The following is a 24,013-nucleotide window of genomic DNA, read 5'->3' as shown; positions in this document are numbered from 1 at the left end:
ATAAAGAAAAGCAATTCATACATACATTGGCCAATCTGGGCTCTTCTCTTTGTGACCATTGCCCAGTCTGGTCATCACAAAAGAGAGTGATCTTTACTTGGGAACCCAGCTCTTCTCATACCACTTGGTGTAGTCAGTCTTTTGGGGTGTCTTATGGTTGTTTGTTGTTGTTGTTTCTTCCAGATATCATTCCCTTTTGTTCCTTTTTATAGTTCAGTTATATACTATTATGCTTGAAAATCTGGTTTTGTTAGCCAGCTTTCGGTTCTGTAATGAAAACGCTTGAAATAATCCAGTTATGAAGGAAAAAAAGACTTATTTTGACTTAGTTTTGGAGGTTTCAGCCCGTGGTGGATTGGCCTCGTTGCTTTGGGCCTGTGGTAAGGCAGTGTAGCATGGTGGGAGGGGAGGGATTATGTGGCAGAGCAAACCATTTGCCTCATGGCTGGGATATGAAAGAGGAGGAGGAAGGGGCCTGGGGTCCCGCCATCCACTTCAAGGCATGCCCCAGTGACCTAAGACCTCCCAATCACCACTGCCCAATAGCATCAAGGCTGGAGACCAAGCCTTCATGGGCCTTTGGGTACATTCAAGACGCAAACTAGCACTGGTCACCAGAGGAATGAGACCTTACTGTGTACGCCTCTGGAGTCACCATCAGGGTGTGTGAACACTGTGAATTTAGGACATTCAACAAATTCAGCGGCAACTTTCCCTTTCTCTTCCATCTTAGTTGCTGCTTCAACAACCTGTGAGAAATTAGAAAAAGCGAGGAATGAGTTACAAACGGCCTATGAAGGATTTGTCCAGAAGCTTAACCAGCAGCACCAGACGGACCAAGCAGAACTGGAGAATCGGCTGAAGGAGTTTTACACTGGAGAGTGTGAAAAGCTCCAGAACATTTACATTGAAGAAGCAGAGAAGTATAAAATCCAGCTGCAAGAGCAGGTCTGTGCCCTGCTGGAGGGAGTGTGCTGAGCTTAATCTCTGTTCATACCTCTCGAGGAGTTTCCCTTGGTCTTTTAGTTGAATAGGTTAAAAGAAATTGTCTTAATTGAATTTTTCTTATGATCAAAGCAATGTATATATGCTGAGTTAGAGAAGGGAAGAAAAAGGATGAAGGAAAAGATAAAATTTTAAATAGCCTTTTTTTTTTTTTTTTTTTTTTTTTGGTCAGGGGTGGGATGCAGGTGATTGAACTCAGGGGCACTCAACCACTGAGCCACATCCCCAGCTCTGTTTTATCTAGAGACAGGGTCTCACCGAGTTGCTTTGCACCTTGCTTTTGCTGAGGCTGGCTTTGAACTTGTGATCCTCCTGCCTCAGCCTCCCAAGCCGCTGGGATTACAGGTTTGCATCATCATTCCCGGCTAAAACAGGCCTTTATCCAACAACCCAGATTTGGAAGCATACTGGTGTTGGTTCGAATTTTGTCCTCCTCCTCCTTCCTTCCACTCCCGTCCCCCCACACCTCCTCTTCTCTAACCCATTTTTTCCCACTGACTAGGATATTGTAAACCTCTTTTTGCTTAAGTTTTCATTTAGCAAGTATTTACACAGTGTCTACTGTACATGCCAGTCCTGTGCTAGGGGCTGAGGATGTGGTGGTTAGTGTGACAGGGCCACCTGTCACTGTCATGGTGAAGCATCCTTTGGATGGACTGTGCCACTGCTACCAGAGGGCCCTGGGGACAGGAGTAGAGCAGTAAATGCACATTGAGCCGTTCTTCACGTGGTCTTTCCTTGGCTTAGGCAGCCCTTAAGCTCTGGAGCCACTTTGTATGAAGTCACCGAATGTCGCTGCATGTTTATTCAACATAGAACTTTTGGTTTTACCAGGAAACTGTTGTTTTGTTTGTTTCTTCTAGTTTGACAACTTAAATGCCGCCCATGAAACCGCTAAGCTGGAAATTGAAGCTAACCACTCCGAGAAAGTGGAATTGCTAAAGAAGGCCTATGAAGACTCCCTTTCAGGCAAGGATGTTATTTGCTATTTAAAAATGAGATAATGGAAAAACATGACATTTCTTTAAGCAGAAATGATTCAGACTTTCCCCTCCAGAGAATGCCCTGTGGTATTCATCTTGGGGTGTTCTTGGTTTCTTTTTATATTGTTCATTGTTAATGGAGGCCCTTTCTCCCTAAGGATACAAATAAGCATTTGTTATAAATGCCAGTCTTTTAGGAAGCAGTATGAACTTTTAAAGATTTTAAAGGCCTTTTTGGTGTTGGTTGTTGTAGCTGGTTGCTATTTTATGCTCCTGGGAAGTTGAAGGCATCAGTTTTATATCATGCCACAGTGAAGGAGCCACAGTACCCGCCTTGCACACCAGCACTGCTGTGAAACGTAGGCGGCGCTCACTGGATCAAGAAAGAAGCCTTTGTTATTCTCTCTCCTGTCATCACTGGAAAGATGAGGTTGAAGGAAAAGAACAAGAAGCCCTTTCTTTCAGAACTTGACAGTGTGGCTGGAGTCTTCACACCAGCCAGGGGCATCTTGGGGAGGAGCACACGCACACGTGGTGGGAATTGGCTGTGTGACTTTGAGCAAGGACTTTTCTCATCAGAAAAATAGAGCTGCGTGAGGTCAGAGATGACGATAGGTGAAGGTGACTGGCTCACAGTAGACATTTAATAAACATTGTTTTTCCATCTTTGTGCTGGAAACAAGCTTAATCTTAGTAGGCTATGGTGTGGAGGAATGCACATTGAAAAGAACACAGGGGCTCCAGACCTAGAGTCCGAAGCCCTTGTTTTGAGACCCTGCCCTCTATTCTGTGCTTTCTAAAGTCTCTTGGCTCTGTGGGTCTCAGTGCCCTACCCACCTCATAAAGCCATTCTGAGAACAGGTTGCTTAATTTATGTGAAGGCATCATGCAGATGTGAAGTAGCACCGTCATAACTTCATGACGAGCTCATACATCTGTATGCTTCAGCAACTGTGGAGTGCAGCAATCACAGAATGTTACTGCCTTAAAAAAAAAAAAAAATCTCATTTTCAGAAATCAAGAAGAGCCATGAAATGGAAAAGAAAATGCTTGAGGATTTACTTTCTGAGAAGCAGGAATCACTAGAGGTGGGTGAATCTCAATATCCTCCTCCAAACAAAAAGCCATCATTCTGGATGTCTGTGGTTTGGCTATGTCCCTGTGTACCTTCGCTCTGTTTTCTACCATCTGCTGATTAACTGACATCCTACATGTCATTGTTTGTCTTTTAGAAACAAATCAATGATCTGAAGAGTGAAAACGATGCTTTAAATGAAAAGCTGAAATCGGAAGAGCAAAAAAGAATATCCAGGGAGAAGGCAAATTTGGTAAGTTGTGTGCTGTCTATCACTACTGAGTTTTTCTTCTGAAAAACTGAATATGAGTTGCCTCTCAGATTCAGTGTTCAGCAGCCAGAGAATTAATGCAAATTTGGAATCCCCTTGATGTCTTGCAGTTGTTTGTTTTTTTTTTTTAATGTAAAACAGCTTCTCTTTGTTTACTGATATCTCCTTTCTTTTTACATTCTAAAAGCTGACAGAAAGTTAATATTTTCAGGGTGGTCTGAGCAAATACCTACAGGAAACTATCAGGGTGAAAACCATCTTTTTAAAAAAAAATGATTATAATATGATTTATTACAAAGTTCCCCTTTTTAAATTTCCAGTTCATTTTCTAGGATATTCATTATGCATCACTCACCACTGTCTAATTACAGAACATTTTTATCACTTCAAATAGTATCCCTGACCCATTAGCCATCACTCCCCATATCCCCCCAAACCTCCTGCACTAAGCAGCCAGGCAGCCTTTCATGTCTATGGATTTGCTTGTTGTGGACATTTGATCAGTAGTGTGTGGCCACAGAGCCAAGCTCCAATAACATTTTTGATGCTACCAATATATTTTCTGCATGAAGTTACTGATAATTGAGTGAAATGTTTGTTTTCAATATTACAACTATAGTCCTTGAGATTAAATGATCTTAATTCTTCTTTTTCACCTCTTTCTCTAAAATTGCTCAAAGAAGGAGGAAATTGCTTGCTACTTGTTTTTCCAATGTCTAACTTTAAAAGATTCTTTATATTAAAGAGACTCTATGACTGTATGAAACAAGTCAGAGCAATGTTGAACTGTGTCTTTTCCAGAAGAACCCTCAGATCATGTATCTGGAGCAAGAACTAGAAAGCCTGAAAGCTGTGTTGGAGATCAAGAACGAGAAACTGCATCAACAGGACATCAAGTTAATGAAAATGGAGAAACTGGTAGGTCTTCTTTCAGGAGAGTAGATTGAGGATCTTACCAAATGTATTAATACCTGCGAAATAGGAATCAAACTCTGAGTCTTAGAACTATGGAGTTTGGTTCACCAATACTTAGATGTATTTGGACCTTATACAAAAGGTAATTTCATTTTCTTTTCCGAGTTTGATCAAGGCTGATTCATTGTTGCCTTCTAGAATATTTGTTTTTCAAGAAATATGTAAAGGAGCATTCAGTTCTTGGAAAAACTATAACCAAATGAATCAGACTCATGTTTCAGTGGTCTGTGAATCTTCACCTGTATAATAAAAGTTTTTGGATAACATAAAATGAATAACCACCAACTCTGGGTAGGTTTCTCAGGTCCAGAACAGTGGGGTATGTAAATTAATTCCATTGGAATAACATATCTAAATTCTTCATCTTTCTTCATGTAAATTAGAGTATGATAAAAGAATTGTGCTTTATAAGATCAATCCACTGGGACAAATAGAAAGCATTGTGAGAAATATGAATAGAATTTAGTTTGCAGCCTCTAGGACAAAGCCCAGCTGCCCGGTGCTCTGTGTTTGAGTGGCAGGCCAGTGTTCTCTTGACCTAGCCCTGAAATCCAGCTGCCACTATCCAGGACTCTAACCAAGTTGGCAGGTTTGGCCAGGCAGCTTAAGTGATCCCGGTTGTTGTTGTACTGTGCTCTAGAAGGAGCCAGCCTCCAAGCACTGCTTACCACCCCCACCCCCACCCCTGTTGTGGGTGACTCATAGTCAAATAAGTTCCTCATTCAAACCCAGACTAGCCCTGGACAATAGGAGCATGGAGGTTGCTCTTGGTCTGTTTGGCATTTGTTTGTTGGGAGTTTGGGGATTTGGCCAAGTTTGGTTTCATTTGGTTTTCTTTAGAGACTATTATTTGTCTTTTGAGGAAGGTAATGGCTAAGCCCCCACTTGGATATATGGACACTTGATATCATCAGGAAATCTTGGTTTTATTAAAGAAATGAAAGGAACTCATGATTGTTAATGGCCCAACCTAGTAGCTATACCAGTTCCTGCCAACAATCATCCTGTTAAACCAGATTGGACAACAGGTAGTGATGAGAGAGACAATCCTGTTAATAATTTGTTGCCTCATATGCCGTTCATAGAACAAAACTTTTCAGAAATCATATGTAATGAAATCGACTCTGTTGTGAAAGTACCAGCACATTTCAGTTTTTGTTGACCCGTGGTTGTTTCTGTCTCTCGCCACACCCAAGGGGCATCACATTAGATGGGTTGCTGCTGTGACGGGCACAGCCACCATCACCTTACTTATAGCAAGTTCCAGGTCTTCGCAGAGGTTGTCTAAGGAAAAAAAGCAGTGGTGTGAAAACCAGCTCTGTCTGTAGTTAGATCTGTTGGCCAGGCATGGTGGCACAAGCCTATAGTCCCAGCAACTTGGGAACTGAGGCAGGAGAATCACAAGATTGGGGACAACTTAGTGAGACTCAGCGACTTAGACCCTATCTCAAAATACAAAAAGAACTAGGGATGTAACCCAATGGTAAAGCACCCCTGGGTTCAATCCTTAATACCAAAAATAGATAAATACTTAGTTCTGTATCATTATCAGGACCAATTTCCTCTTCTATAAAAATGAAGGCTTAGATGAGAATATTTTAACACCAGTCCCCACTTAGTCTCTTAAACCCAGGTTTTCCCACCTCTAATTTTCATCTTGAATTCCTTCATAATTACTAAGTATTTTGAGGTCTCCTTTTTCTTTTATTCTGTAGTCACTTTATGGAAAGTTATTTCACCTGAATGGATTGTGCTGAGCATTTCCTGGATATGAGGATGTTTTAGGAGCAACTGGGCACTGAGGATATAGCTCAGTGGTAGAGGGCTTGCTGGCATGCCCGTGGCCCTGGGTTCTGCAAAACTAACAAAAAATGACAACAAAGCTCCAAACCAGGCACTTGGATCAAAGTGGATTAGTCATAATACTGCAATGACAGAGGTTTGGATTAATTCTGACCAAACTGTGATGTTGCCTCTTAAGCAAGTAATGAAATCGTACCTTTGAAAAGTGAACTGGATGGAATTGGCTCTCCATTGTGTTAAGTGATTAAATGTCTTCAGGGATCTTATCTTTTAATCTCTCAGCTGATCAGTTTGTTCTTGAAGGTTTAGCCTTGGCAGACCAGCAAAACAAATGTGTCTTGATCCAAGACGGAGTGTTACCCCTTGGTTCTGCAGTGTTACCCCTTCTGTTTGGTGCTGTGCTCCACTGCACTGTACCTTTGGCCATGCAGAGGCAACTGCCAGAGGGTCGCCATGAGATGCATTTAAGGCCTTCTTAATATCCAAGAACATGAAGTTCTTTGACCAAGAACTATGAAATGTTGACCTAGGAGTTTTCATCAGATGTGAGAAATTTTTAATTTTTTTATTTTTGCAAAAATCGCCATAAGATGTAATAACTTTGACAAACACTGGCCATTCAGCTGCAGTATTTATTTTACCACCTTGAAAGGGAAAGACCCAGCAGGGAACAAGCTCTCAGGAGGAATTTGAAACAAAGTTTCAACTTGGATGTGTCAGTAGTTCTACCACGTGGCCTGCACAGTGGTTTCATTAATGAGGTTCTAGGCGTAAAGTTAGTTAGAAGAGATCGAAATAAAACACACAGACAGTACCTTATTTATATTGCTAGGTCCGAGAGACGGCTCACCTCTCTGGTTCCCACCTCTAGCCGCCCAGCAGGGCAGCGAGGATTACTCAGGGCTAGCAGGACAGAGAGAGAGCGAACACGCCTGGGAGTAGCCCTTTATTGGGGAACAAGAGATTCAGGGGAGAATTCCATCCAATGAAGGTTGAGGGGGGGCTGCACTCCAAGGTCAGGGTCAGTGATTGGGTCCCTGGGGTCAGTGGTCAGGCACACCCCCACACGGATGGGCTCTCTCATCAGGAAAGGGTCGGGAAAGCTTCGACAGAGCCAAAGCGCCTCAGGCCCTTAACGGGAGTCACCCAATCACGCGTCAGAATGGCTTCCCACAAGTAGTGAAGCATAACCATTTTCAAAAAATACATAATCTAGATGCTGAGTTTTGCTGTTGTAGATTGATTCTTTCTGTAGTGTCCCAGTGTCTAAATATTCCAATATGCTATTAAATTTCCCTAACTTAGTCTCCCCAAAGTGTGCTTGCATCAGGAATGTGCCTGAAAAAAATGAGGGGATTCTGTTTGTTTTTTATTACCTATAAATGTTGGAATTTTCGTTTTCACCAAGGTGGACAACAACACAGCCTTGGTTGACAAATTGAAGCGATTCCAGCAGGAGAATGAGGAATTAAAAGCTCGGATGGACAAGCACATGGCAATTTCAAGGTAAAAATGGAACGGCCCATTCTTTCCTAGCCCCTCCCATCCTTGATTGTAGCCTTACTGTCTTGGCTCATTCCCCCATGGACCTCCTGGTCACGTGACTGAAGCTGGGGGTTATGGAGGCACTGATCATCTGGGAAGTGGGATCGGAGGTGTCCATGCTGTTACCAAAGTGGTCTGGACTGAACACAGACTTGGTGAACAGCCTTCTCCCAGAGCCCCCGCCGAATGCTTTTAGACAAAAAGAAAATAACCCTGAACATCAGACAGTCAGAAAACACGTAAAATTCTCACAGCAGTGTCATAGCCTACTATGAAGTTGCCCCCAAAATATAATTTTTTTGGCTTCAGCTTATGCTTTCAATATTTGGACTTCTAAGCCAGCTTAATAACCTGTAGCAATGTGTAGAGTTCTGTTTTATTGGTGTAGCTTTCAGATTGTAAGTGGTAAGAAATTTTTTCAAGCTGTTGTTGTTGTTAACTTAGATCCACACGGCTTCTGGCCCTTTTTTTGTTTTTAAGGCAACTCTCCACTGAGCAAGCAGTGCTGCAGGAGTCGCTGGAGAAGGAGTCGAAAGTCAACAAGCGCCTCTCCATGGAGAATGAGGAGCTGCTGTGGAAGCTGCACAACGGGGACTTGTGTAGCCCCAAGAGATCCCCCACGTCTTCAGCGATCCCTTTTCAGTCACCAAGGAATTCTGGCTCCTTCCCCAGCCCCAGCGTTTCACCCAGATGACGCTTTCTGAAAGCCAACAGACTCTCTGAAGGCACCTGGGCGCAGGTTTGCAGGACCGACCCCAATAGTGATTGTGGGAGCAAAAGCTACATTAGCTTATGTGGAATTACTACAGAATAACTGGAAAGCACCTGCCACCAGAGTTGGCTAGTTACGAGACGGGGACTCTGGAGGAACACTTTGGACTGGTTGCAGAAGACTCCTCCAAAAAAGGATTTCGGGATCGACGTGGACATTGTTGCACAGAGCACTTAAGGAACGAGAGAATCTTGTTCATTGCCTTTTTCACTTAAGCATAAGGGGAAAAACTCTCAGGGGCCTATTAAGATAAAGATTTATAACCTTTATAATGTTCTTCACCACAGACACCTTCTTGTGATTTTTTTATTTCGGTCTGACTGTGGGTAGGGGGTGTGAATGAAATGGATGTAACAGTGTCCTGTGTCTGGGGCAGCCTTCTTTGCTGCACATTAAAAGTCAAAAGCTTAATATAACTGGGTATGGACTAAGAAAATCATAGTGTACATGTTTCAACAAAAGCCATAAAAGAAAAAGCAATAGTTGCTTGAATTTTAATGATCTACCACCAACTCTGTTCAGCCCTGTAACGAGGTGGGGAGAGGGTACGTGCGACAGGAAAAGCTTTGACTTGTCGATGTCTGTATATTCTCCCTATCATTTTTTGGAGTAACACGTTGGCAGTTTTTCAATGTTCAGCCCTGTCAGTTGAAACTTAGCTTGATTTACCTGTAGATTTTTTACAGCCTCACACTATGCTATGATCCATTTTCTCAGGCTATGAGCAAATGTAGAACCCTAATTTTTCTAAAAAAAAAAAAAAATCTGTATAAAGAAAAAAGGGCAGTAGCAATGGATTGTTCTGCCTTATTTTTACCTTGATCTAAGTTCTCCTTACAGATTTAAGCTGTTGTCTTCTCTCCTATTATCCTCATCTCTCCCTTTGTCCTTTCTCCACCATCCAGAGTCACAAAAGCAAACCTTCTACCTCCTACCTGCTTTTCTCTGGGACAAGGATAGAGGAATATGCTTTTCCAGAGCCAGCTCTTCAAGGTGCTGAACCTATTTTCCAAATAAACCAAGGCCTGGATCTGAATTGACACATTTTGGGAAACCTTTGAGAAAAGAGAATGTCATTGGCTAGAACCAAGATAGTGTTCAGCAGTCTGTGAACATGGCACCTTGACTAAAGCCAGTGATGCAGTGTTTGCTAGAACCAAACTGTCTGGGAATAATGCTCTCTTGGGGATACCCTTTAAGGACTCCTGCTGTCTTTGGGAAGGTAGCAGAATGGCCAGCTGATGAGTGGAAAATGTGGCTTTTACAACTCTCCAAGTTGTGTTTGAGTTTCTCTTCAAAAATTCACTTGTTACTTTCCCCACTTCTAGGACTTTGGGGAAGGTGGAAGGACAACTGTGGCTTTTTCCCTTCTCTCTGCATGTGTCAACATTGTGATGTCAGTATTTACTAATCTGCATTTGATGACTATGCAAATAACCCCTGTAGACTCAGGATACTAGAGGTGGATATTTGAGTCATCACCTTACCTGTACACTACGTAGCAAATTGACATTCATGATGCATGTTATTTCCATTAGTGATTGTGTTGGAAGTTTTTAACCTGCAATAGTTTGTTATGTATGTAATCATCCATGTTTGCTTCAGATGAACGGGAACGCAGGTTCACTGCCACCTCCTGGAATCTCTGCTCATGTTTCCAAGTTGTTCTCAATGACATTAGCCAAAATTGGGTTTGCCATTCACCCCTTATGCATGGTTAATCTTGTGCTATTTTCTGCTGTCCTCCATACCATTTAGGTGTCTGGGAAATAAATCATATAGCAATTAGTTTAACGTGTCTACAGAGGATGGGAGACAACAGGAGAGAAGATAGGAAAAAAGAAATAGAGAACTTTTAAGATTTTTTTTTTCCAAACCAAATGGATCATGTAGGATGCAAAATGTTGGCACATCTTAAAAATATGGATGTGTAAACAACTGTGGTTGTGCTGTTTGTAGTGTTGGAAAGTGTATTTTACTTTGATCAAATAAATAATGCTGGAATATTCACTGTAAGAATTGCAGCCTCTGCCCTACTTTGCTCTTCAAAGCATTACCCATGCGTAGCCCCTCTCAGCTCAGTAGTTTAGGTCATATCTCCTATTCCAACAAGAATTTCCAAGGCAACCACAGAATTCGTTGTGGGCTGAAATTTGGCTCACAGAGCTAGAGTTAGGGCTAAGATTTTCTAAATTCAAAGATGTGTGTTGAGAAATATTTTGGTTTGTTTTAAGAATTTCTGCTGTGTAACATAAAATTGGAACAGCTATGGTCTAAATATTTTCAGAGATGAGTCTAGACAATCATATCTTCCTTAATCATGGTGTCTACATTAGGTTAAAAGTTAAACTTTTAAAAATGCCTGCTCTGGTTCTTATCAAATAGACTAGAATTAGTGCTTTTGAGCACAGCAGTTTTTTTTTAATAGGCTTTTTTTTAATGCCTACATCAATAAGTCGCATTAGCTTTAAAGTTACTGAGAAAAAGTGCCATGTCTGAATATTTCAATCTTGAGTGGCCACTTGTGGGTAAGTAGTCAAACTATAAGCACATTTTGAAATGGTAGTGTGGCTGTTATATCAAAGAATACTGGGTATTGACCTGAATATTGCTGCCAAAGTAATTCTAGATGTACTTCAAGCCCACTTAGAAAAATGGGCTAAATGCTAGTTTTTTTAAAAACTTGCTCATTTAATAGAAATGATTATATAAACTCATTGACATATGCTTGTTTAGTATAAAAACTAGAAACACATAGATGTAGGTAAGCAATCAAAATACATGCTTTCTGTTAGAAAAGTTAACACTTCTATTAATAGATGGATGACTTCCTTGTAGTTTGGATGTCTGAGTCTGACTCACAGGCAGGGGTTGGGGCTTGGCACTTGATGTCAGCCTCTGGCAAAGCACTAATAAAAAGAACCCCAAAGCCAACTGTGTAGACAAATGGGCTTTCCATCAGTCCATTAGACTTCACTTTCCAAGTCAGGAAAACTCAACAGTGGTAGCTACTGTAGTCTGTCCTCGGAGATTCTGAGCAGTGCAAATGTAATATCCTGCGTCAATGGTCTCAAAGTCTTCAACTGTGATGATGCTCTGGGAGATTCTTGTGGTGTGTCCGTGTCCCCTGTGGATCAGCCTCCAAGTGTCTTGGATCGCCACGGGCCTTTCATCCTGTTTAAAGACATCCACACAGATTGAAGCAGGGCAGCAGGCTGCTCTAAAACAGCTCCTGTGCATCCAACATCACTGAATTTCCTTTCAAAGTGCAAAGCACATGCTTAGAAAAGACTATTTGGTATGCAGAGCTCGGAGGCTCTGAGAGCTTTTACACTGTATAATCATTTAAGGCTGCATTTTTTTTCCTCCAGCAGAACTGAATTTTAGGATACTGTTTGATGATTTCTTTCTGCCCTTGAGTAAGTTTCTACTTAGTATAAAAATGTCTTTTTTTGGAACTCCAAGTGGAACTAGTATTAAGCATAAAAACGTGGACAGAATTTCCTACCGATCCTGTCTTCACATTCCCCACCTTCAGCCCCTCAGGTGGTTCTTATTTATAAACTTAAAAGTCAGACACCCAGGCACTCTTCAGCAAATGAACTCCCAAGCACTGACACACAGGAGAGGGAGAAGCACAGCCAGGCAAAGGTGACTTCAAACCCCAGGGAGAAGAGGTTTGTACTGAGGATGGATAAAGTGATGCTGTGGATAATGTGACCCCTCTTTCTAGAAGGAGATGGTCACTTTTGAAATATTTTGGCCCACTTTGGTGGTAAGAACATAGTGTTTCTGAATTCATTTGATAAAGGTAATATATTACTAAGTTAAGAGTTTTTCTGCTCACAAAATATCACTTAGCAATGAAGAAAAAAAGCCCTCTATTAAAAATCATTAATGCCTTCCAAGTGTGGCAACACTTGCTTAAAAACAAACATCAAGTACCAGGATGCTAGAAAATACTATTCTCCGGAGGTATTTATTTTCCACCCATCACAGCCTTAGTCCAGAAGTATACTGGCTACTGAGTATGACTTAAGGGGCCAAATTTCCTCTGGCAACAAAGGGATTATTCCATGTTGGTAGTGGAGCTATTTATTTTTGCAAGCAGAGCATGCACAAAGCCTAAATATGCCTATAATTGCTTTTATGGAAAGTCTATTTTTAAATGGTATCTGGCCTCACAGCACCTTTTGGACAGGGCCCAGTTGGTGGATATCTGCTCAGAGCTCCTCGCCCCAGAGCACAGAGTGTAAGTGAACCTTGTGAAGAGCCTCTGGCATACCTACAAGAGGAGACTGAAGATAGAGGGAGTTTCCTCCTTTCCCTTTTGTCTCTTCTTAATTAAGGTCATGAAGAAAAACTGCATACAAAGAGGGCACATTGAGTGACTTACCTAATGAAACCAATCCCTTTTATTGTCCTTTAAAAAATTCATTTTGGAAATATGCTGAAGTATTTTAGAGGAAAACAGGCTTTGGTCCCTACCATTGTCCCATAGGTTTCTTGCAGTTTTTAAAACCATGAGTTAAAATGGCTGGCTGAGATGTGGCGCTCACCTTCTGCCCTGGGAAGATCCACCTGAACTCCACCTCGACATCAGGCTCCCCTAGGACAGTGCAGAGCACACTGATGTCATCCCCGCCTTTCACTTTGTTTGAGGAGGCCAGGATGGTTGTGGATGGAGGGCCACTGGGAACTGGAAGTAAGCAGGTGACAGTGTGAGGGGAGATCCATGATCCTTTGGAGAGAGTATGATATTTCTGCCTTCCTCATGGCTTCCCAACCAGCACTGAGGCTAGCCCTCCACTTTGGGTCTCCTTTGGCACTGCCTGTGCCTTTCTACCTTGGTGGCCCAGAATAGGGTAGTCATCTGGAACTCTAGGGTCACATGAAGGGAATAAAAGATGAATAGGAGGAAGGTACTTGTGGAAAAAGCAAGTAGAACAGGATGAAGGTAGTCTGGACAGCAGCACCGAAAGGAATGGAGGTGAACAGACAGGTGAGTGGCTGTCAATTCTCAGGAAAAAAAAAAAAAATGGAGAAAATCTGAATATCTGGTTGAGAATGGTATTTCCAGGAAAGTCACAGAACTATCTGTTTGCAGTGCCTTTACTTCATACCATTTTGAAAATACACATCTTTATTATGGCCACTTCTTAATTAGTAATTTTGATGGCAGCCTTAGGTATGTGCTAGGAGCTGGGACCACAGGAACAAATGAGAAAGGTATGGACTCGGGGCCTGCATGGCAGTGGAGGGGCAGCCACTAAGCAAGTCATTGTATGGCTCGTTCAAAATTTCAACTGTATTGAGAGCTGCAGAAGAGAAGCCCAACATTCTCTGCAAGTTCAGAATTGTCTGAGAGCCAGGAAAAGCTTCCATGAGGAAGCAATGTCTGAACTAAAAAAAAAACATCTCAGGGTGAGCTTGAAAGACAAGGATGGGAGAGGGGGAGGCATCGACAGGCCAGGAATGCCCAGGTGCAAAGCCCATGAGGTGAGATGAAGGCCTCCCCCAGCAGAGGAAGGCAAGGGCATGCTGCAGAGAGGGAGGAGAGAAGCCAGACCAGGCTGGTGAGGAGGGCAGAGGCAGAGGTGGGTCATGAGGAAGATATCAACTGTGGTTCTAAGAGATGTGGTTTTGTTGGAATTATAATCAACATCTGTGTGGGAAATGCACTGGAGAAAGAAAGGGCAGACATAGAGCTCAATTAGATACCTTAGTTCTTGGAAGAGGTAATGATAGTGCAGGTCTTTTTTTGCAGTGAGGGTGGATAGAAACAGTACCTTTTAAAAGTCAATCTAAAGGACTAGGAGGAGAAAGAGATTGGGTTTGGCTCCCAGCTGTGGTCCTGCATTGGATGAATGCAGTGCCATCACTGAGGCAGAGAACACGGGAGAACTGGGTCCAGGGAGGATGATGCTGAGTTCAGAAACGAGGACAGAGGGGCCATGGGGCATCTAATTGCAGATGAGTGCAGACCCTAGTTGGACACATGAGCTTGCTGCTCACAGCTTTGGGCCACACATAATCATTTAGGTGCTTTAGTGAATAGATATGAAGGGGAGCCATGGCCATAGACAGGTTTGCCCAGGAAGAGTTCTAGGGCAGAGTAGGAAGGACGCCTGGGGGAACTGCAACACTTAAGAGCTGACAGAAGCAAAGCACTAACAAAGCAGAGTGAAGACGCGGAGCCAAAGAAGTGGGGGGGGGGGGTATGTAGGAGAGGTGGAATCTGGTAGGATAAGGACAGACACTGTCTTCTGAGCTTAATGGCATGGGAGTCCCTGAGGACTTTGGCCAGGGCTGTTCTGGTTGAGTGCAGGGGAAAGAGCCAATAGAGTGGATCAAAGAGTGTGTGAAGAAGGAAAGGAAACAGAAGGGGAACAGAGAGAGCTCTCTCAGGGAGCCTGGCTCTGATGGAGAAAGAGTCTTAGCAATGGGCTGCGGGTGGTCAAAGAGAGTTGTGAGAGTTATTTTGTGACATTATTAGAAGCCTGCTGAATAAGTCCCGTGGCTGAGCACAGGAGGCCTCAAGGAACCCAAATTCGAATTTCAGAAAGCAGCTAGCTCGGGGCCATTCATCTCTTCAGAGAATGGAGAAGCTCCATGCAGTGAAAGGAACCCTGCGCCTCACACAGACCACTCGCCCCATCAGCACAAGAGTTCTCAGAGAGAGAGAAGTCATCTTGAAGGGACTATAATGCATGGAAAACCATCGGCTTGCCCCAGTTGCAAGGGGCTGGAAGGGCGTGTTCTCTCCGGGAAGTCATTGGAGGGTACGGGACTCAAAAGAAACACTTGTCAGGGAAAGGAAGCAGTATGTCCTTCTGCAATCGATCTACTCACTGGCCTGCCTTGTTCCATCCGCCCAGGGCAGAGGGGCCCTGGAAAAGGCAAGAGGGTGAGGGTTGCCAGGAGAAGAAAGGGACTGGATGCAAGTTTCTGGCTGCCACATGCTCCATAGTCCAGGGATCAGAGGAACAGAGATTCCAGGGCTATCGTCTTTCTGGGAACACACTGCAGCTGAATGCAAAGAAATGCATGCTAACAGAGGGGACCTGCAGCCAAGGGATCAGCAGGAGAATGAGATCACATCTGAAATGGGACTTTTGGCACCCAGGGACATGCTTGGGATGAGTCCCTTATCATACATAAGTGTTAAAGCTACAGCCTGTCCCCACTGGGTTCATAAATGAGAAGCCAGGTCAACATTTACTACCACCACCTCTGGGCTCCAGTCTCTCTCCTTCCCCCAGGCTAGCACCAAAGTGGGAAGGGGACCAAGCGAAGATCAACTACTCCCTCTCCAAGCAGCTAGGCTTGCTAAAGGGGAGAACAGGAGCTGGTTTTGGAGTAAATATGGAGTTAAAATATTAAATGAACAGTCTTAAAAACTAGACTAAGGCTGACTTACTAACCCAAAGTGTCTGTTGGATGAGAAATTTGACTTAGCTAACACCAATGGATCTCACTACACTTAGAAAGGGAGTCTCAACACAGCAGAATTGATGGAAGTTACTATGGAAAAAGGCATTTCATGTATGATGCACTGAGTTGAAACTCCCCCCTCAAAATGTCACATTTCCAAAAAAAAAAAATCCATTTTTAATGGAGAGATTTGATCTTGGTTCAATTCTGTCAGGACGAAGGACTGAGACCAACTGGAAGCAAATGAAGTGGGCAGAATTGTGAGGACTTCAGGTTTGCAGTACCCATTTGAAGAGACTGGAGAAATGCAGAGACTGCCAGGCATCAAAGACTGGAGACCCAGAGTTCATAGCAACACCTGCTGTCCACCTGTGGGATTTTCCCATCAGCCTTCAGCTCTCTGGGTATGGGCAGGTAGAAAAGGCACACTCTTCCACCCTCAGCTAGAAGATGTGTTTCCTGGACCCGTGAGAGGAGAGTACACAGTGTAAGGAGTTCAAGGTGGCAGCAGAGTATTGCAGAGAAAGCCCTGGAATCCAATCCAAGCTGGGGTGGGGAGGATAGGATGATTCTGGGGGTAGTAGAGAGGGGAGGGTCCCTGCAGAAGGAGTGGCTGGGTCAACCTGGGAAGGTATGAGCCTATGGTTGGAGTTTAGGTTTGGACTCTGATATGGAGACCAGTTGTGCCTGTTGACATAATAATGAACAGGCCAGTGGGTTCCAAGTGGACATTGACGTAATCTTTAAAATTCAATGGCAAACAGCAACAGGAAGAGATGAGAAAGATGGTGGAACCTCGTGGAGGTTCCTACCCTGCAGAGGAGAAGAGGTTCCTGACAGGTTGAGAGAATGACGGTCCGGATGTGGGAATGGGCACAAGAGGGAAGTCATCCTCGAGGTGGGGAGTAGATGGTGCTCCTGGGAGACAGCAGATTTTAGTTAAAGAAGCCTAAAGGATGTTCTAAGGGGAGGCTGGAGATAGAGCAGACTTGCTGGTCAAATGCACAGGCAGTACCGGAGCCAAAGAATTTGGTTGGATCAGAGGGCAAGGATGTAGAACATTCAAGAAGTGGTGTTGTAATGAAGGCACCTAGGACAGCACTTTGTGCTTCCTTATTTCCACCCATAAGAAGGAACTGCAGTACCTATAGTGGACCATCCAGAAATGACTAAAATCTAGGCCCTATGGGGGAGCAGACTTACCCTCTACGTAGAGCAGTTGGTACTTGATGGAGATCTGAGACTTGCCCCCGGCCTCCGCCTTGCAGTAGACCACCCCCTGGTGGTCAGAATGAGGTTGCAGATACACAAAGCCTCTCTTCATGTCATAAACGATGTCCGTTCCATTGGCTGGGATTTCCTTGGCGGGGAACTCCCTGTGGAGAGTGACTTTGGCTGACAGCACAGTCACTCGACAAGGAACCACAGCCTGTCTGTCTGGGTTCAGGTAGACGACATCAAAGTAACTGGGAGAAGGTACAAAGAGCTCTCCTTTCTCTGCGAAGGGGAATACACAGGCTCATTGACCCAGGCGAAAGAGCACCTTAGGGATCCTCACACTCCGGCACAAAGACGAGAGGGGGGCAATCACTCAGAACACTGGGTTCTTATGAGTAGAAACGGATGGATCCTCTGTGCTTTTCACTTTTTGGAGGAAAAGTACTTCCTACCATAGTTTAGATGGTGAATGTCCCCTAGAGGTCCCCGGGTGGCACTATTGGAAAGTGGCCAAACACTTAGGAAGTAGGGCCTAGTGGGAGGTCTTTAGATCCCTGGGGCCCTGTACTCAGGGAGCCTAGTCTCTTCCTGTCTTGCTTCCTGGCCATGAGCGGTTTTGCTCTCCAGTAGGCTTTCCCTGGGACATTTGGCAACAGGCCCAAAGATTTGGGCCAATCTTTCATGGACTAGAACCTCCAAAAATATGAACCAAAATAAACCTTTCCTCTCTATAAGTTAATTATCTCAGATGTTTTGTTCTAATGATGGAAAGCTGACTAACATATCTCCTCAAAAGAAATGTTAAAACCCTATGTGTCTGTAATCCCAGTGACTCAGGAGGCTGAGGCAGGAAGATTGCTAGTTCAAAGTGAGCCTCAGCAACTTAGCGAGGCCCTAGCAACTCAGTGAGATCCTATCTTTAAATAAATAAAAAAAAAAGGCTAGGGATGTGGCTCAGTGGTTGAGCACCCCTGAGTTCAATCCCCAGTACCAAAAAACAAAACAAAACAAAACAAAAACAACAACAACAAAAAAAAAACCTTAGTTCAAGTCTCAATCAGATCCATGGATCACCACACTAAGAAAGCAGGGAAGAAGACTATTTTCCTTAAGAGAAGTTTTATACTTTGGAACAATCTGCTGCTGCTTCTGTGTGGAGAAATTAGCCCCAGAGCCCACAGTCAGTAACTGTCCATCATCAGCATTTCTTAGCATATCAGAGTTCCTCTGGGAGGCCCAGCATAGTGACAGAACTGGTGTTCTGACCCTGTCTTCACTCTCAGCTCAGAGGACCTACTCCCTGCCAAGGTTAGTGTGTGGGAATGGGGTGAGGATGCAGGAGAAACCTGCTAATCCCAGGTCTGGCCTCTGCTGGGCCTTCACTAGGCTGAGACCTTCAGCCAACCTCTTGGACTCCCCCTTTTCCTTCTGAAGTGAACTGCATTCTCCAGGCTCTTTAAGCCAAAGATGGTGGCATTTTTATCTTATAGAAATGGGAGAAATGAGGACTGGCTTAGCCATACTGTCCCCAGGACAGCTAAGGGACTCTGAGTTGGGCTTTCGTTTCGTTTTATTGAGGGTGTGTATGTTGCTTGATTCATTTGGCACAACACATTAAATCCTTTGTTTTCTGGATCATTCTGTGAAAAAATATTATAAGGATTTCTAAAAGAAATCTTCAGGCTAATCTCACCACAACACTTGCTGTATTGTTTCCTGGGTTCTTACAGTGTTCCTGAAACAAGTACCCATTCTCAGTTTTCTCTTCTATGAGCTTCTGTGTCAACACTGTATAATGTTTTAAGTTGGGCCACAGGATTCCTGGAAGCAACATCAAGAGTCTTCAAGGGCCAAGCGTTCTGTGGTTTGGAGTACCAAGATACTAGCATGGAGGTCTTTCCTCCTATCTCTAAGGTTATAGCTTCAAGAGTCTCCACCATTGCAAGGCTATATACCAACCAGACCAGGCAGTTTGTGCTATTTTATGATAAACCAGCTTTTCTTTCTTTTTTGGCCTTGGTTGTATCACTTAATCTATCTGTGCTTCAACAACCCTTTATAAAAAGAAGACCCTGGAGTCAATACTATTAAAGACATCCTAGCTGGGCATGGTGGTGCATGCCTGTAACCCCAGGGCCTCAGGCTGAGGCAGGATGATATCAAATTCAATTTAATGAGATCCAGTCTCAAAATAAAGTAAAAAAGGCTTGGGCGGTATAACTCAGTGGTGGAGGACTTCTGGGTTCAATCCCCAGTACCACGATTTTTTTTTTAATATTAAAGACATGTTGTTAGCAATAATACCAGGATTATATGATTGTAAGATTGTAGAGGCAACATTTTTTTAAAGGGTTTTTGAGTATGAGCAAAGCCTATGGAATGAAGGAACAATACAATTTTCAGAAAACAAAAAAACTGTCTTATTTCTCATACTATAATAGGTGCTTTGAAATAAGTAACCCTACCAGTTGTTTTAAAATATATTTGCAGGGCTCAGGATATAGCTCAGAGGTAAGGAACTTGTCAGCATGCACAAGGCCTTGGGTTTGATGAGCAGCACCACATACACACATAAACAAAAAACCAATTGTGTTGAAGTTCCTTTAAAAAATTACAGAATATATATATTATATATCCCATGCACATGTGTTTGCATCTGCTTGTATAACATTATTTTGGAAAACTAAACATGTGGAATTTTATATTTCTGAAAAATTAATAGTCTAGAAACTAAAATCCAAATTACAGCCAACTCAGTATTTAGTACAGTACTTATTAATGTGGTTTTTCCTACATATGAAAATTATTGCCCAAGTCTTTCACTACAGGGAAGCCCTCCTGCTGGTAATGTTCTCCTCCTTGATCTGTCTGGGCGGTGGCTACGTCTGCCTGTTCCTTGGGGACAACTTATTGAGCTGTATACTTAGGATTTGAATGTTTTTCTTTATGTATGTTATACTTCTATAAAAAGTGGAAGAGAGAAGAAAACCCTTTTGAGAGCCTCCTGGACAAAGACCAAAGAGGAAATATATGTGGCAGTTGCTTCATCAAACACTGCACAAATTAATAGTCATCCCCGAGAAAGACGCTTCAAAATATTTTCAAACAAATTTTAGGAAACACAAACATAATGAACAGTAGACGTTTCTCTGCACGGGTAGCTGAGAAGCATATGCTCTGACAGAGCCAGCGGCAGGAACCTCAGCTTCTGGAATGGCCCATTTTGGTTTTTTCAAACACAGCCATGCTTGAAAAGACAAATTGACAAACCCTATTCTGAAAATCCAACAGGACTCTTAGCTTAGTGTTAAGGAATTTTAAAATTATACAACACATTTGATAACATCCTATTTTGACCCAGGTTTCTTGAAATCAATGGTTTTGTCCTCCTTTGGTTCACAAAAAGACTTCAGTGAAGATCTAAAAAATTCAAAGAGAGGGGCTGGGGCTATGGCTCAGTGGTAGAGCACTTGCCTAGCACATGTGAGGCCCTGGGTTCAATCCTCAGCACCACATAAAAATAAATAAATAAATAATAAAGGTATTGTGTCCATCTACTACTAAAACTATTTTTTTAAAAAAATTCAAAGAGAGTCCATAAACCTAGTAGGACATTCTATTCAAGTGAAACCTTCAGTTCAAAACCTGGAGCAATACTTTGGAAAATATGACAAGCAGAGCTAATCTCAACAAAGAGTCTTCATTCTGCTGTTTGAAAGATGGTGCCCTCCTTGTCTGGAATAGGCTCTTACTTATCTTCATTGGTTGCCTTTTCCACTGTTGCTTTGTAGTGTGGAATAATACAAAGGACACATGGGCAATTTTATGTAGTAGACCAAAATGAAGACCCAAAGGTATTGCCCTAGCAATTCTCCTGGCAATGTAAGTTACGCTAGCTAGTGTCTGTCTATCAGTCTATCTACCATCTTGCCCTTGTTCTTTAAAGAGTCCAAGCAGTAATCACATGGGTCCTATGTCAGAAGAACAAGCTTTGACTCCTCACTCAGCCATTAAAAGTCACGAAACACTGGACAAGTCACTTGCCTTTTTGAATCTCAGCATTAGCATTATTTCTAAAACAATTAAAATTAGATTTTATTCATTTCCTAGGGATGTCATGGAAATGAACTGTAATATACCCTCCTGCTAATGTTACTGCTTGTCAGAAAAGACAAGCTATTTGGGAAGAAAGGGGAAAACCCATGAAATGTTACTAAAGCATTAATTAAGGACCAAGGCATAAGGTCATTTGGGTCCTAGGCATAAGTCACTCTAGGTCTGAAAGACAGATGAACTGAGTACGATGTAGACAAATCTCATGGAAAATCCCTTCTTGGACACCAAGAAAAGATTCTGGCTTTATCTGAACACCAGTACCAGGATGTGGAATGTGTAAGATTCTTGACCTCTGAACCTTGTTGGAGAATTTCATCCCCCCTACCAACTTCAGAGCTTAGAGAACTCTTAGGAGGAAGAGGGGACCACTGTGCAACACCCGTCTGTCAAAGTGCAGGCTTCAACTTGCACACCATATTTGGCACAGTATCTGCATGCTTTCAGTCACCCTGCTTAGGTTCAGGGACAGGGACTAGAGCCACGAGGGCCACACCCATTGAGAATCCTGCCCCTGAAACATTAGCTCATGTACTCATAAGAACAAATGTGAGGAGGTCTTTAGCAAAGCATCCTGTGACTATGGGGGTCGCAGAGGGGGTCCTCATAGGTTCTGAGGTTAGGGTGATAAAGTCAAAGCAGTGCCATCCAACAGAACTTTCTGTGGTGACAGAAATGTTCCCTGTCTATGCCTTCTTTCCAGTACCATAGCCACCAGCTACTTGTCACAGATGAGCACCGGAATGTGACAAGTGTGACCGAGAAAATGAGTTTTAAATTTTACTGGGTTTTAATTAGTACTATCAATTACATTTAAGTGGACACATGTGCATATTGGGTACCATATTGGACATTGCAGGTAGAGACCCCTGGAATCAGACAGTTCTATGTTCATATCCTGGTACCACCACTTCCTTGCTGTGTAATCTTGAGGATTTATTTAATCTCTCTAGACCTCTACTTTCCCACCTAAACATTTTAAAAATGGAAATGATATTTATACTTACCCTGAAGGGTTGTTGTAAGGACTTACTTGAAGTAATTGATATAAAGCCTTTAACCCAGAATCTAAACAGGGAGGGCTCTTACTGTCATTATTGGCTATTTAGCATGCAATGTTCTGGGCCAAAAGCAGAAGTTTGAAGAGTTCCATTAAATGTACTAAACATGTTACCTGTAAAAAAGATGTAGGTGGAGCCTGTTTTGGTCTCATCCCTCCTGCAGATGTAGCCACTGCAGAGCTGTCCCCAGCAGCTGAATTCACCCGTGTCAGCTGCCGTGGAGTTGACCAGGGTCAGCTGGCCGTAGCGCTCATGCTGCTTCACACTATGAGTACAAGAGAGACAGGGACCCAGGCAGGTCAGAGCCAGGCCAGGGGCCTTCCAGATACCACTCTTCTGCTCTATTGCTCTCTGATTTAAACACCCAGTGACTTCAGGCACTCTCAGATGGCACCAAGCAATCAGAACGTGTTTGGAAGGAAATGGGGCGTGGGGGAAGCAGAGAGAAAAGCCTTTCCTAAAAGGAAATAATAAATGACAATTGTGTTTTCCAAGGAGAGGAAATTCTCTTTGGCCTCAGAACTGGGGTTTTCTTAAGCAAGCTGATGGGTCTGTTAGCAGCGTGACCTCAGAAGCTAAGCCAAAAAGCCTCAGGCTGGTGTTTTGCTTTTAGCCATGGTTTCTAATGAGTTCTTTTAAAAGCAAACAACATGAATGAAAGCACAAGAGCATTATCCAAAATACAAAATCCTCTTCATTAATAAGGATAAGTCTCTATAGTAGAATGAATTGGACATAATTTTCCTATGTTAGTATATGAATACACCACCAGTGAAACGCCACATCATATACAACCACAAGAATGGGATCCTAATTAGAATAAGTTATACTCCTTGGATGTATAATAGGTCACAACACATTCAACTGTCAGGTATATCTAAAAAAGAACAAATAAAAAAAAGGACTATAAGTTTGGAATCTTAGAGATGCTACATCATCATATTAAGAAAAAAAACTAAAATTAAAACTAAAACTACCACTACTACCAGCAGCAGCAAAACCCTTTTCTTTAGGGGGAAAAAAAAAAAGAATTGGCTTCTAGCAAGCTGAGCTCCAGGTTGGCAGCCCAGCTCTGGTAAAATATTTAATATCATTGGACCTTTGGGCTTTTTCTCTGGTCTCACTCTATTACTTCTACTTTTATTTTCTCTCTTTCTCTCATACTTTCACTTTGTTGCCAGGCAAATATATTTTGCAAACCCCTTCAATTCCTTTTTGAAACCAAGAGAGACATACTTGTTACTATCAAACACAAGTTCCAACCAATTGTAATGGTAATCAATTCTAATATATTTTGACAGGAATCCAGATGTATTGTCCTTGCAATGAATACTGTCTTATCTTGAATGATTCTTAGCACATGGGGATGCCAAAATAAATGGTTTAAATCTGAGGATTCTTCTCAAATATCCAAACGTTTCCACTCCTCTGAGAGCCACGTACCTTTCTGGTAGAGTCGAGATTCTCGTTTTATCTTACAGCAATATGGTCAGTCATCACTTTAAATTTAGCACATGCAAGAGGCTAATTGGGCCTAACCACAACCCTGTTCTAGTTCACTGCTGAATAGCTTGTTGTGCTCAACAGTCCTGCCAAGAGGCGTCTCTGTACTCCCACTTTATCAACTGCCTCCTTTAAAGGGAACGGAAATCTCTCCTCCCTCAGGAAGCTTCTAATTACAATAGACTCTCAGGAATCTCCCCACTTTCTCCTAATGAAGTCATTGGGTCCCTTGTTCTCCACCACTCAGATACCCGT

The 24,013-nt window shown here is 42.8% G+C and overlaps 2 protein-coding genes across 4 annotated transcripts in view; one reads left to right on the top strand and one right to left on the bottom strand.

Moving 5' to 3' along the window:
• MTUS1 (microtubule associated scaffold protein 1) overlaps nucleotides 1-10,435 on the top strand; it is a 147,469-nt gene extending 137,034 nt beyond the window's left edge. The window contains 8 exon segments of the mRNA XM_081269205.1: nucleotides 734-948; nucleotides 1,869-1,974; nucleotides 3,003-3,076; nucleotides 3,221-3,316; nucleotides 4,136-4,252; nucleotides 7,521-7,618; nucleotides 8,138-8,246; nucleotides 8,248-10,435. Coding sequence (XP_081125331.1) covers nucleotides 734-948; nucleotides 1,869-1,974; nucleotides 3,003-3,076; nucleotides 3,221-3,316; nucleotides 4,136-4,252; nucleotides 7,521-7,618; nucleotides 8,138-8,246; nucleotides 8,248-8,361 — 929 coding nt within the window. The 3' untranslated portion in view covers nucleotides 8,362-10,435.
• Nucleotides 9,602-24,013, bottom strand: part of PDGFRL (platelet derived growth factor receptor like) — a 62,613-nt gene continuing 48,201 nt past the window's right edge. For all 3 annotated transcript variants that reach the window (XM_081269212.1, XM_081269211.1, XM_081269213.1), the window contains exons 3-6: nucleotides 22,369-22,520; nucleotides 17,067-17,360; nucleotides 12,989-13,128; nucleotides 9,602-11,603 (exon numbers count right to left, since the gene is read on the bottom strand). In XM_081269212.1, the coding sequence (XP_081125338.1) occupies nucleotides 11,415-11,603; nucleotides 12,989-13,128; nucleotides 17,067-17,360; nucleotides 22,369-22,520 (775 nt within the window). In that variant the 3' untranslated portion in view covers nucleotides 9,602-11,414. The remainder of the gene's footprint in view (nucleotides 11,604-12,988; nucleotides 13,129-17,066; nucleotides 17,361-22,368; nucleotides 22,521-24,013) is intronic.

This window comes from Spermophilus citellus (genome assembly GCF_964194105.1).
Source record: "Spermophilus citellus genome assembly, chromosome: 16".
NCBI classification, from domain to species: domain Eukaryota; kingdom Metazoa; phylum Chordata; class Mammalia; order Rodentia; family Sciuridae; genus Spermophilus; species Spermophilus citellus.
The sequence above is the reverse complement of the archived record's forward strand: the minus strand, read 5'-3'. Positions and strand labels throughout refer to the sequence as shown.